This window comes from Rhododendron vialii, chromosome 9a (assembly GCF_030253575.1).
Source record: "Rhododendron vialii isolate Sample 1 chromosome 9a, ASM3025357v1".
In the NCBI taxonomy this organism is placed as follows: Eukaryota; Viridiplantae; Streptophyta; class Magnoliopsida; order Ericales; family Ericaceae; genus Rhododendron; species Rhododendron vialii.
In genome coordinates, this window is record NC_080565.1 from 21,626,527 (window position 1) to 21,639,671 (window position 13,145).

At 43.8% G+C, this 13,145-nt stretch overlaps 1 protein-coding gene across 1 annotated transcript; it reads left to right on the forward strand.

The window, feature by feature from the left end:
* Window positions 1–6,584: 6,584 nt before the first annotated feature.
* LOC131299693 (uncharacterized) lies at window positions 6,585–8,766 on the forward strand. The gene is made up of 3 exons (XM_058325272.1): window positions 6,585–6,645; window positions 7,891–8,216; window positions 8,323–8,766. The coding sequence occupies exons 1-3, from the start codon at window positions 6,585–6,587 to the stop codon at window positions 8,764–8,766; spliced, it is 831 nt and encodes a 276-aa protein (XP_058181255.1).
* The last annotated feature ends 4,379 nt before the right edge of the window (window positions 8,767–13,145 follow it).

Below are 13,145 nucleotides of genomic sequence, written 5' to 3' on the forward strand. Positions count from 1 at the left end.
AATCCTGGTGGACTCTGGGAGTTGCACCGAAGTGCTGTATTACGATGCATTCAAGAAATTGGGACTGACTCAAGAAGACTTGGTACAATCAATAACCCCTTTGGTCGGATTTGGAGCAGGAGCAATCTGGCCGTTGGGAAAGGTAACTTTACCTGTTCGGGCTGGGACAGTGGTACTACGAACTGACTTCCTGGTGTTGGATGTACCGTCCTCCTATAACGTGATTATAGGGAGAACATGGTTACACAAGATGAGGGCAGTCTCTTCTACTTTCCATCAAATGGTAAAATTCCTAGGATCCAATGGGATTGAACAGATCAAGGGTAACCAAAAGGTAGCTCAACAATGTTTGGTATCCATCATAAAAAGAATCCATAACGCCCACCATGTCAACACAGTGGAAATTCCAGATCAGCCGACCATTAAAGATATTGGTAAGGACCTAACCGAGAGGGTAGTTGAGGGTTTGAAGAAAACACAGATCAACGAGATTGATCCAGATAGGTATTTTTTGATTGGGGAATCGCTGCCAGTAGAGGAAGAAACTGAATTGATAAGTTTCTTAAAAACTTATGTTGACGTATTTGCCTGGACACTAGAAGAAATGCTAGGGGTAAGTGCAGGTGTTATTTGTCATCATTTGAATATAGATCCACAGCATAAGCCAGTCATTCAAAAGAAAAGAAGGGCAGCCATACAGCACGTTGACGCTGTAATTGAAGAAGTGGACCGTTTGTTAGAAGCCAAGGCAATAAGGAAGTTTACTATCCAGAATGGCTATCAAATACTGTTGTTGTCAAGAAAAAGAATGGAAAATGGCGTGTTTGTGTAGACTTCACAGATTTAAACAAATCATGCCCAAAGGACAGTTTCCCTCTTCCAAGGATAGACCAACTCGTTGATGCCACTGCAGGATACGAACGAATGAGTTTTCTCGATGCATATCGCGGATATCATCAAATTGCCATGTTTGGGCCAGATCAAGAGAAGACTTCTTTTATTACACCACGAGGGTTGTACTGTTACAATGTCATGCCCTTTGGATTGAAGAATGCAGGGGCAACATATCAGAGATTGGCAACCATCATGTTCAGAAAATTGCTCGGCAAAACTATAGAGGTTTACATAGATGACATGGTGGTGAAAAGTAAAACTGGGCAAGGCCATATAGCAAATTTGAAGGAGGCTTTTGAAATCTTGAGGAAATACAAGTTGAAACTCAACGCCTCGAAGTGTGCGTTTGCAGTCTGTTCTGGAAAGTTTTTGGGCCACCTTGTAACTTTGAGGGGGATAGAGGCGAATCTCGACCAAATAAAGGCCTTACAGAATCTGCAGAGTCCTCAGACAACGAAAGAAGTCCAACAGTTGATTGGGATGGCAGCGGCTCTTAATCGATTTATTAGCCGGTCAAGTGACAAGTGCAGACCTTTCTTTCAGCTGTTAAAGAAAAGGGAAAGGTTCAAATGGGGAGCAGAATGTGAACAAGCCTTCTAGGATCTGAAGGGATATTTGGCCTCTCCTCCCCTTCTTTCGACTCTAGAACCAGGTGAGTCCCTAGTTTTGTACTTAGCTGTTTCTGAGCATGCTGTGAGTGCAGTCCTTTTGAGAAATAAGGGATCCGAGCAAATCCCTATTTATTATGTGAGCAAAACGTTGTTAGATGCGGAAACAAGATATTTGCCCCTAGAGAAGTTAGTCCTGGCACTAAGGACAGCAACCAGAAAATTGCCACATTATTTTCAGAGCCATAAAGTTGTGGTTTACACTGAGTTCCCATTAAAATCACTACTACGAAAAGCAGACTTCTCGGGAAGGATCTCAACTTGGTCCATTGAGTTGAGCCAATATGACATCGATTATCAACCGCGCACAGCAATCAAAGGTCAAGTGTTGGCAGATTTTGTGGCAGAATTCTCACCCACAGTAGCACCTTTGCCTCCTACGAGAAAGGAGCAGGAAGCACAAACACTTGTAACGAAGAAACAGGTATCAGCCGAACAAGATCCCCTGGAATGGAAGCTATTCGTTGATGGGTCAGCTTGCAACACTGGATCAGGAATCGGGGTTGTGCTTTAACCCCCTGAAGGATCAATGTTGGAACTATCTATTCGGCTAGGGTTCAATGCATCAAATAACGTGGCAGAGTACGAGGCACTCTTAGCTAGTTTGAGAAGTGCAAAAACCCTAAAAGCAGAACGTGTTAGGGTGTATTCTGATTCACAACTCGTAGTCCATCAACTGTCCGGGCAATATGAAACCCGGAGCGAGAAGATGGCGGCCTTTGTACAGGCGACCAGGGATCTGCTCGATACTTTCGAAAGGGTGTATATTGAGCAGATAAGTTCTGGAAAGAATGCTCATGCAGATTCATTGGCATGGTTAGCCGCAGCTGTACCATCTGAGTTTAAAAGAAAAATAGCCGTAGAGTATCTGATTGAGCCGAGCATTGGGAGAAGCGTGGAGATGGTCTTGGACGTGAACCAAGGAGCAAGTTGGATGGACTCAATTGTGGAGTTTTTACGAGATGAAACACTCCCTTCAGACAAAAAGGAGGCTCACAAAGTAAGGACCAAATCTATTCGGTTTTGGTTATCCCCAGAGGGAAAATTATATAGGAAGTCTTTTACAGGACCCTATTTACTTTGTGTGCATCCTGAAATGGTGCAAAAGTTCCTCCACGAAATTCACGAGGGAACATGTGGAAGCCATGCTGGGGGCAGGTCTATAGCCCATCGAGCAATCACTCAAGGTTATTGGTGGCCGTACATGCAAGAAGATGCTAAGGTATACGTAAAGATTTGTGAAAAGTGTCAGAAGTTTTCACCAATGATACGAATGCCAGCAGAAGATTTGGTACCACTAACGAGTCCTTGGCCATTTGCCCAATGGGGCATGGACATCGTGGGTCCACTACACAAGGCAACTGGGAATCGAAAATTCCTATTAGTTGCAACTAACTATTTCACTAAGTGGATTGAGGCATAACCATTGGCCAAAATCACTGAACCTATGATAGAAAGGTTCGTGTGGAAAAGCATCATTACTCGTTTTGGGGTTCCATACTCATTGATTACAGACAATGGATCACAATTTCAGAAGAAATTCAAAGCATTCTGTGCCCAATATGGAATAAGGAATTATTACTCAACTCCAGCCTACCCCCAAAGTAATGGACAGGTAGAAGCTTCCAACAAAATAATTCTTGATGGAATTAAAAGAGGTTGGATAAAGCAAAGGGGAAATGGCCTGATGAATTGCCGTTGGTACTATGGGCATACCGAACAACGCCTAGGAGGTCTACGGGAGAGACCCCCTATTCATTAGCATATGGAACAGAGGTTGTTATTCCATTGGAAATAGGTCTGCCGACCAACAGGACCACTTTGGTTGAAAGTGGAGGAAATGATAGAGCCTTGGAGATTGAATTAGACCTTGCCGAGGAACGACGAGAACGGGCCTGGTGCACTTGGCCTCATACCAAGAGCAGCTAATCAAAGGCTACAACAAACATGTGCATCCACGAGAGTTTGGTGTTGGAGACCTGGTCTTACGAAAGGTGCTCGGCAACACTAAAGTGGCTAATGAGGGAAAGTTAGGGGCCAATTGGGAAGGCCCATATCAAGTTACTGAGATCGTGGGCATTGGGGCTTATCGATTGACAGACCTGGACGGGAACCCGGTGCCAAGACCTTGAAATGTCCACAACTTGAGAAAGTTCTTTATATGAATATGTTTGAGCATATTTTTTCTTTTTGCACATCGTGATTGTGTGAGAGTTACGAATAAAACTCTCTTGTATTTTTAGGGGTACGAGTAACGCCCCCTTGAGGTTTTCAAATTCCAATAACATGTTCTTCTTTCAAATTTTATTCTGGGTTCTATAATATGAAGTCTGCCACTTCTTTTTCAACCATCCTTCATATTGGGGAGCAGGGCATGGTCCCATACGATTCCATACGCTTCTACGTTTTTCTTTGCTTTCTTTACATACCAGAAATGTAGGTTGCAGTATGAACAAACTGAAAACCAAGTACCAGTTTATACGAAATATATAGCTGAAATGCTTTACGTACGAGTATACTTAGGCATATATCCAAGCACAACTGTTCTAGTACGAAAAAACTTAGAAGCATACGAATACATGCAAAAGTACGAAAAAACTTGGAAGCATACGAATACATGCATAAGTACGAGAAACTTAAACACTTGGCTTCATACGAATACATGCATAAAGTACGAGAGACTTATATAAGTACGAAATACTTAAACGTTTCAACACAGTATTCCAAAACCACAACACCCATGTTAAAACCCAACATTTGGAACTTGTACCATGAAAGGAACAATTCAAAACAGATGCCAAACAGGATGTCAAAAGAAGATTGAACTCATTCATCTTCAGTGAGATCTTGAACAGTTGTAGGAGCAGTTGTAGGAGCTGCTGGTGCATTCGAATCTTCCGTGGTATTTTTATCTCTAGGTTGACCACCACTGACTTCCTTTTGGCCAGGGTTGGTCATATCATTTCCAGGTTCAACATAAGCAACAGGTGGCTCAGACGTGTGCATTTCTTGCTCTTCGTCTCCCTCCTCTGTGATGTCTTCCTCTTGACCAGCAGCTGAGCTTGGTAGTTCAATGTTGGTCCAGAGGGGAGATGACTCAGGTATCTCAGCTTTTGCAAGGCAAGCTGTCCAGGAGGCCACCCAAACTTGATCTTGTATCCCAAGCATCTGTTTTGTGTAGCTTTCCGTAGCTACTTTGATTCCTTCATTGTAACCCCGTTCGAAAGCAGCTTTGGCTTCATTCTGGCTCGCCTCTAGCTCTTTCAATGTTTGGTTCAGACTATCTTCAGCCCCTTTCAGCTGTCCCTTAAGCCCATCAGCTACCCCTAGGGCTTGGTTTCTCTCTCTCTCGAGCCTAATAATAGTACGTTGTAGCTTGGTGTTCTCACTGACAAGTTTGGCACGTTGGGGCTCGGACTGGCTGAGCTTCTGAGCCATAGCCACCATCTTTTGCATCACCTGAAACATTCAAAACAAATAAACACAGATACCAAAAGATATGGTTTACAAAGGGAAATTTTACCTTGGCATTATGGGACATGAACGAGCTCAAAAGGTTGTCAGGAGAGCTTGCCACTTCTTTTTGCATGTCTCCAGGCAGTAGAAAGGCTTGGGACAGGGCAAGAGCAGTGCCTTCAGACTCAACACTGTCTCGAGCAGTGATAGCTCGATTCCCGTGAGAGAAGGAAGGAGCCCATGTAGGAGCTGGAGATGAGGTGGCTTGTGGGGGTCTTTCTTGACATTCTTCCACCCGTTGACGTTTTTCTTGGTGGAGGGCTTCAATTTCCTCTGGGGAGAATCCTGGAGGTGCATCGGATTGAACCTGGGCACGGCGCCCATGACCTTGAGGACCACCTTGTCCCCGAGCAGCATTCCTACCCCGACCAGGAATAGTAAGAAGGCTTCCTAGGTCAATTGGCCGGTTCATTTCTAGAGGAGAGGGGGTGTAACCGCTGGAAGAAGAACTGGATGGGGAACTGAAAACCTCCTCAGCGAGAGGGATTGGTTCGTCAGAAATTGGAGGTGTTCGAGAACGCCTCTCTTCTTGCTCGGGGACTGGTCTTGAAGGACAAGCTATAATGGGGTTGTCAGCTGCACGGGTTCACCGATCAATAAAACCACCGTACGAAGCTTTGTAGCTGAGTAGTACTTGAGCTGCTCTTGCTCGGCCTGCAAGGTATGTCCCTTCACTGTTGAAAGCAAGTGCTCGTCTGATATCTGCTAAGTGAACTTGAGGGGTTATGATATTATATCCTCGATTGATGTTTGATGCTGAAACATAACAAAGCACAAATAATCAGAAGCATGAAAAAGCTTTTCTTTTGAAAAAGGACAAACATATGAATTATGAGGAGAGCACTAACGTGGGCTCCCGAATACGTGAGGGGCATGAAAACCAATCACTTGGCCGTCCTCATCTCTGGGTTCGAAGTTGCCCGTAACGATTAGAAAGTCGTCGTCATCCCCTCGAGCAGAGTCAGGGAGTTCAAGGACTAGTTTCTTTCTAGAATCCCTACTTTTTAAATAATATGTGAGGGCATCCCCGGTTCTGGAGATACTATATAAATGGTGAATGTCGTACAAACCTAAAGAGGTTCCTAACATCTGATTTAGGGCATTTATACCCATAACCACTCGAAAGAAATTGGCTGAAACCTGCATTGGGGAAATCCTATAGTACGCTAGGACCTGACGGAGCAGGGGAGCTAAGGGAAACCTAACCCCGCCCTCAACGATGGCAACTACTGGAATGTGAAGGGTGTCAAAATCAAAACTTTCACGGATGGCATCCTCTTGAGCCAAAACGGTAGCTACGTTGTAAGGAATCTCATAACGAGATCTGAAACTTGACATGGTTTGAGGAGTATTACAATGCCTTCGAAATCTCCCCATAACCAAAAAAGCTTTTTTGGTTCTTTGAAATATAGAGAAAGGGGGACGGTGAAACCCTAAAAAGATTGTAAGCAAATCTACCAGAGAAATGGAAGCAGAAAGAGGAATGGTGACTTACGAAATTGGGAGATGGAGTCCCTAAAGCAGAAAGGAGGAGGCCTTGAGGTGGTGAACAAAGCTTCAATGGCGGGTAAAGGCTTGAACCTTCTTTTCTGCAGAGGGAGTCTAAGAGAGAGATTGGGGTTTTGAAAATGGGACGAAAACCCAAAAACACCCTAAAAGTGAGGTGGCGTATGTGAAACGTCACCCCAGACGCCGTTTGAGTGTTCCGTTCCCCAAAACACGCCTGTCCGCATTTAATGTAAGCAATACAATGATCGACACGTGCAAAGATTAGGACTAAAAGCCTGTCCCGGCCAAACGAAAAGATGTTTTCGCCTTGGCAAAATGATGAAAGATTGCACCAAAATATGAAATAAGGTGCAGGAGCAGAATCAATTTGCTCGGTAAAAGAGCTTTACTCGTCATCTAAGTAAAACATAACGAGTAAGGCTGGGGAGCAATTGTAGGGAGGTATTCCTGAATAGGCCCAAGAAGAGCCCGAACACGGTTTGAAGAAAAGGTCAACGCGCTATGGACCAGTGACATGAGAAGTCAATGGTCCAAAGAGGTTGTACGATTCTCAGTTCAGTAAAACATGAGAAGTTATTGGACCAAATAAAGGAAAGTGACACGTGATGCCACTGTTCAAGTAATTTGTTCGGCGACGGGAAAGCCGAACAGGAGGAGAACTCCTAAATAAAGGAATGGTCCAAATAATTGATAAAGGACCAGTTACATGAGAAGTGGCTGGTCCAGGCTGTCTGCTCGGCTATGAGGTGGCCGAACAAGGAGAGAAGTCCTATCAGATGTTGAAGTAGAGGGAACACTTTGGAAGAGTCCAGAAACAGTGGTATTCTGTTAAAAAGTGATATCCCGAGAATATAGGATCTGTAAAAGATACCCAACGGGAATGGGATGTTCGGCTTGTTATGGAAAAAGAGTCCTACAAGGATTAAGGTAATAAACTGATAAGGGAACAAGAATCCAAGATATCCTGGTTTTCCTATACGAGGTAGGAAACCTAGGGCAATATGGATACTTGGGCAGCAAGCATCCATGAATCTATAAATATGAGGTAAACCTAGAGGAAAAAAGTACGCAATAGATTGCATTTTTACGTGACTTCCTATTGATATTTAGGGTTTATTATTAGTACGAGCTACTAACAAAGGCATCGGAGGGCCTTTGCCACGAGAGGCAAAGGTGCACTCACTCTTTGTCTGTTTTGCAGGTCAAGGGTTCCAACAACGAATTAGGGTTCCGGTCAAGAGGCACGAGGAGCCGTTACAATCTAGTGCTGATCAAAGCACCAATTGAATTTGTCCACCTACAGAAGTGTTTGATTGCTGGGGGATTGATTTCATGGGGCCATTCCCAGTTTCTTATGGTTTTCTCTACATTCTCCTAGCGGTGGATTATGTCTCAAAATGGGTGGAGGCCATTGCTACCAAGACGAACGATCACAAGGTGGTGCTGGAATTTCTCAAAGAGAACATCTTGTCAAGGTTTGGGACACCAAAGGCCATTATTAGTGATCAAGGAACTCATTTCTTCAGCTGGCACTTTGAAGCGCTCATGAAGAAATACGAGATCACGCACAAGGTGTCCATCACATACCACTCTCAGACTAATGGCCAAGCCGAACTTGCTAACCGAGAGGTAAAACATATTTTAGAGAAAACTGTCAACCCAAATCGGAAGGATTGGTCACTCCGTTTGACTGATGCCTTGTGGGCATATCGTACTGCATATAAGACCGTTCTAGGCGCTTTGCCTTATCGGCTTGTATACTGTAAGGCATGTCACCTTCCCGGTGGAGTTGGAGTATAAGACCTATTGGGCCATTAAAGCTTTAAATTTTAGATTGTCCGCCGCCGACGCGCATCTCAAGCTCCAACTCAATGAACTAGAAGAAATTCGGAGGGATGCATACGATAATACTAACATTTACAAGTCAATGGTGAAGGATTTCAATGACAAGAACATTCAATGGAAAATTTTTGAAGTCGGTCAAAAGGTTCTTCTTTACAATTCAAAACTTCATCTTTTTCCGGGCAAGTTGCAGTCACGTTGGGTTGGTCCTTACGTTGTGCAAATGGTTTTCCCTCATGGGGCAATTGAGGTTGTCAACCCCACAAATGGAAATATTTTCAAGGTTAACGGCCAACGGCTTGAGCCGTTTTGGAAAACTTTGCAAGTAATGAGATAACGGAGGATTTGATCGCTCCAGATCCGTTGGTTTGAAAAAGATCTAAAAAAAAGTTTTCACGGGGAGCTTTTGCGTACTTCTGGACTTAATTGTTTGGAAGGCCCGGCCTCTTCGGGGGTACCATCATTGACTTAGGTTTATAGTTTCGCACGCCACTATTCAAATAAGGTTCGTGTACCCAGCTCCAGTTAGTAAGGCAGTCTTTTGTGGTCCGGTATAGTCACCTGTGCTTCGCCTTAGATGTTGTGTATATTGTTTTGCGACACCTTAAGCGAAACATGGGGAGAAAAGTAGTACCTATTTAATCGCGTGATGATTCGGTGGTTTTAAATACTTGTTGATAATAATTTTTGTGCTAGGCTGTAACGACCCTGATTTTTGGTAAGTAAAAATTTCATTAATTATTTGAATTTCTTGGCTAGGAATCCTACCTTTCCTTGGATAATTTGATTACAACCTATTAGTTAGCCAAACCAATTGGATTCTAAGCCTAGTTAAACCTCCCTAACCATTTTTGAACCTTATGACCCTTATGAACCTTCCTAATTCCTCGGTGAACTTTTTCACCTTATGAACCTTTCTACACCCATGTTGAACATTTCCAACCCTAGACTAGAAAATCATTGCACTTTCATGACTAGTCATTTCAAGACTTTATTTCTCATCATTACTTCTTTTATGTATATCTTTTCTCATCATTACCTCTTTACCCATTGAATAATAATTTGTAGGGAAATTTTTATCCTGTGGGTAATAAAAATAAGACTTCCTATTGTCTAGAAAATAATGCTACCATGGACTTGTTTAATCAAGACCAAGACCAAGTTTGTTCTTCCAAACAACCATGATTATGTATTGTCACATAATCCATCATTACTTCCTTCCTCCTTCCTACAAGCGACCTTGACATATATATACATATATGTATGTATATCACCCTAAAAAATTCCTAGAAAGGCTACTTGGAAGCCTTATTTATTCTTTTGCATTGACAAGTCATTTTCAAAAGCCAACCCTTTAATCATTTTGTAGGGAGGTATTCCCGAACAGATAAAGTAATAACCAAGTACGTGATATGAAAGATCACGGGTTAGACACGATAAAATAAACAACCATGAGCGGTGATCGGCGACATGAACAAATGGTACATGGGACCATGGTTTGAATAAAGACAGGATAGTCGTCGTGCAAGACGGTGTTCGGCGATATGGACCAATGACATGAGAAGTCATTGGTCTAGGAAGTCTGTTCGGCAACGAGATGGCCGAACAAGAAAAGAACTCCAATCAAGTGTTGGAGCGTAGGGAACGTTCTGGAAGAATCCAGAAACAGTGGTATTCCGTTAAAGAACGAGATCCCGAGAATGTAGGATCTGGAAAAGATACCCAACAGGAATGGGATGTTCGGCTTGTTATGGAAAAGAGTCCTACAAGGATTAAGGTAATAAACTAATAAGGGAACGAGAATCCAAGATATCTTGGGTTTCCTATACGAGGTAGGAAACCTAGGGCAACATGGATACTTGGGTAGCAAGCATCCATGAATCTATAAATATAAGATAAACCTAGAGGTGAAAGGGACGCAATATGTTGCATTCTCATATTCTCCTACTGATAATTAGGGTTTATTGATTAGTACGTGAGATTAACTTTATCATCGGAGGGCCTTTGCCACGAGAGGCAAAGGTGCGCTCACCCCTTATCTGTTTTGCAAATTAAGGTTTCGACGACGAATTAGGGTTCCGGTGGAAAGGCACGAGTAAGCTACAGCACCTTGGTATTGTTCAGAACATCAATTGTTTTCATCCCCCTACAATTGGCGCTGCCTGTGGGAAACGAACCAATTTTTCTGAAAAAATCATGATGGAAGAAGATCCAGTTACGCCGTTTAGTCGAAAGGACCAGTTGGGTGGGGGAAGAGATAAATCCCCACCAGGTGCTCCGAGAAAGCCCACTGGTAGACATGACAGAGATAACTCCAAAGAAAAAGGAGACAAAACTGCCACTGGCTCCACGAGAAGGAGTAAGTCTCATCGAAGAGAGGAATCAGTCACCCATTCAAGAAGTATACACAATGATAACGATGTCCTCGATAAAAAGAGAAGGGAAATCGAGGAGTACGCTCGTTTAGAAAATGAGAGTACGAGATACAAGAATTACAACGAGTATGAGAGCACCCAGAAGATTCCGAACTTTCTCGAAGGAATTCCCAGAAGGACAGACGGACTCTAGTAGTCCATAAGCAGGCTCATTCACGAGGGAGAAGGAGCAGGAGTCCTATCATAGGGCGATACGAAGCTTCTCCACGAAAGAGGAGAAGCAGAAGTAAAAGCCAAACACCGGAAAGAAGGGCTTCTTCACGAAAAAGGAGGAGCAGAGACCGAAGTTCCACCCCAGAAGAGGAGGAAACAAGGAAGCATCATCGGGACAGGTACGAGAGGCCTGATGCTGATTGGGTCAAGGCTACGGCTCACAAATCGAAGGAGCTCGAGGATGGGACAGTGACTGCACGAGAAGCAGCACGCAAGGCCCTAAGTAATATTGCATCCTCCCCCTTTGCAAAGAGGCTACAAGAGGCTAGGTTGCCGAGCAAAGTGAAGCACGGTACGTTCGTACTTTACAAGACAAATACGGATCTCATAGCTCACATACAGCACTATCAACAGGCTATGTTCATGCACGAAGGGAATGATGCCATCTTATGCAAGATGTTCCCCTCCAGTCTTGGCAAGGTGGCTTTGGCTTGGTTTCATAAACTGGCCCCACGATCCATACGAGGATGGAGGCAGTTGGCTGAGGAATTCACTGCTCGATTCTTGAAAAGCAGAAAAGCCCCAAAGACTTTTGAAAGTCTTTCCACCATGAAACAGGAGGAAAACGAGCAGATCAGGGATTATGCAAAGAAGTACTGGGAAACTTTCAACGAGATTGAAAGCTGCAGTGAGGAGTATGCAATTGCCACCTTCAAGACTGGTTTGCCTGTTCGGGGAGAGCTGCGTCGCTCATTGAATAAACATCCAGTAGCCACATTGGCTAAACTGATGGAACGGATAGAGCAACATGCCAGAATAGAGGATGACATACTCCGTGAGGATGGCAGGATTGTTGCCGAACAGCCAAAGGCACCTGTCAAAAAGGTGGATAAGCCGGAGCCCAAGACTTACAGAGAGAGAAAGGAGTATGGGCAGGCTAAGAAAGAGCCGTACAAGGATAAGCAAGCTCCTGACCCCAAATCTTTCTTTTCTATCACTACGGTTTGGAAGGAACCAATTTATAGGATTCTTTATCGAATAAAGAATCAGCCATATTTCAAGTGGCCCCCAAGTCTAGGCGGAGACAATGACGCAAAATGTGCTACGAATTAGCACTGCAGTTACCATAAAGATTGGGGCCATATGACTGAGGATTGTGAGATGTACAAAAGACACCTTGATGATTTGGTCTCTCGGGGCTATCTCAAGGAATTTATCCAGAAGGATCCAAAGGAAAAAGGGAAAGCCATGGAACTGGGTTACGAGCAAAATCCTAAAGGAGTAATCCACATGATACATGGGTTGGCCACACCTTATACGAGAAATGAGGTTAGGCTATTGCAAAGGCAAGTCAAGCATGATCAGCATGTAATGCGATTGGGAAACAAGAAAGGGCGAGGGAACAATGTGTGCAATGAAAGCATAGCGTTCATAGATGATGATCTGGGAGAAGTCCAACTACCCCACAATGATGCTTTGGTCATAACCCTATGAGTTGGGGAATACGACATTGAGAGGATTCTAGTGGACTCAGGGAGTTGTACAAAGGTGATGTACTACGATGCGTTCAAAAAGCTGGGGCTGGCCTAAACAGACTTAGAACAATCCTCAACACCCTTGATTGGGTTCGGTGCAGGAGCAGTCTGGCCTCTTGGAAAAGTAACACTACCTGTTCGGGCTAGATCAGTGGTGTTAAGGACAGATTTCTTAATTGTTGATGTTCCTTCTTCCTATAACGCGATTATAGGGAGGACATGGTTGCACAAAATGAGAGCTGTCTCCTCGACTTACCACCAGATGGTGAAATTCCTAGGATCGAATGGGGTTGAAGTAATTAGAGGCAATCAAAAAGTGGCCCAACAGTGTCTAATCTCCATCATTAAAAGAGCTCCAAAGGCCCACCACGTTCATACATTAGAAATACCAGATCAACCAACTATTGAGGATGTTGGGAGAAGTCCGGCAGAAAAGGTGGTCGAAGGCCTGGAGAAAATTCAGATCAACGAGACTGATCCTGAAAGATATTTCTTAGTTGGAGAATCATTGCCAACAGACGAAAAGGTTGAACTGATAAGATTTCTGAAGGAACATGTCGATGTATTTGCTTGGGTGCCAGAGAAAATGCCCG

Coding starts and splice junctions, on each gene's coding strand:
- LOC131299693 (XM_058325272.1), top strand. CDS start 6,585: ATGGAGTCCCTAAAGCAGAAAGGAGGAGGCCTTGAGGTGGTGAACAAA. Junction 6,646..7,890: donor GAACAAAGCTTCAATGGCGG/GTAAAGGCTTGA, acceptor GTCCACCTACAG/AAGTGTTTGATTGCTGGGGG. Junction 8,217..8,322: donor CCGAACTTGCTAACCGAGAG/GTAAAACATATT, acceptor AGACCGTTCTAG/GCGCTTTGCCTTATCGGCTT.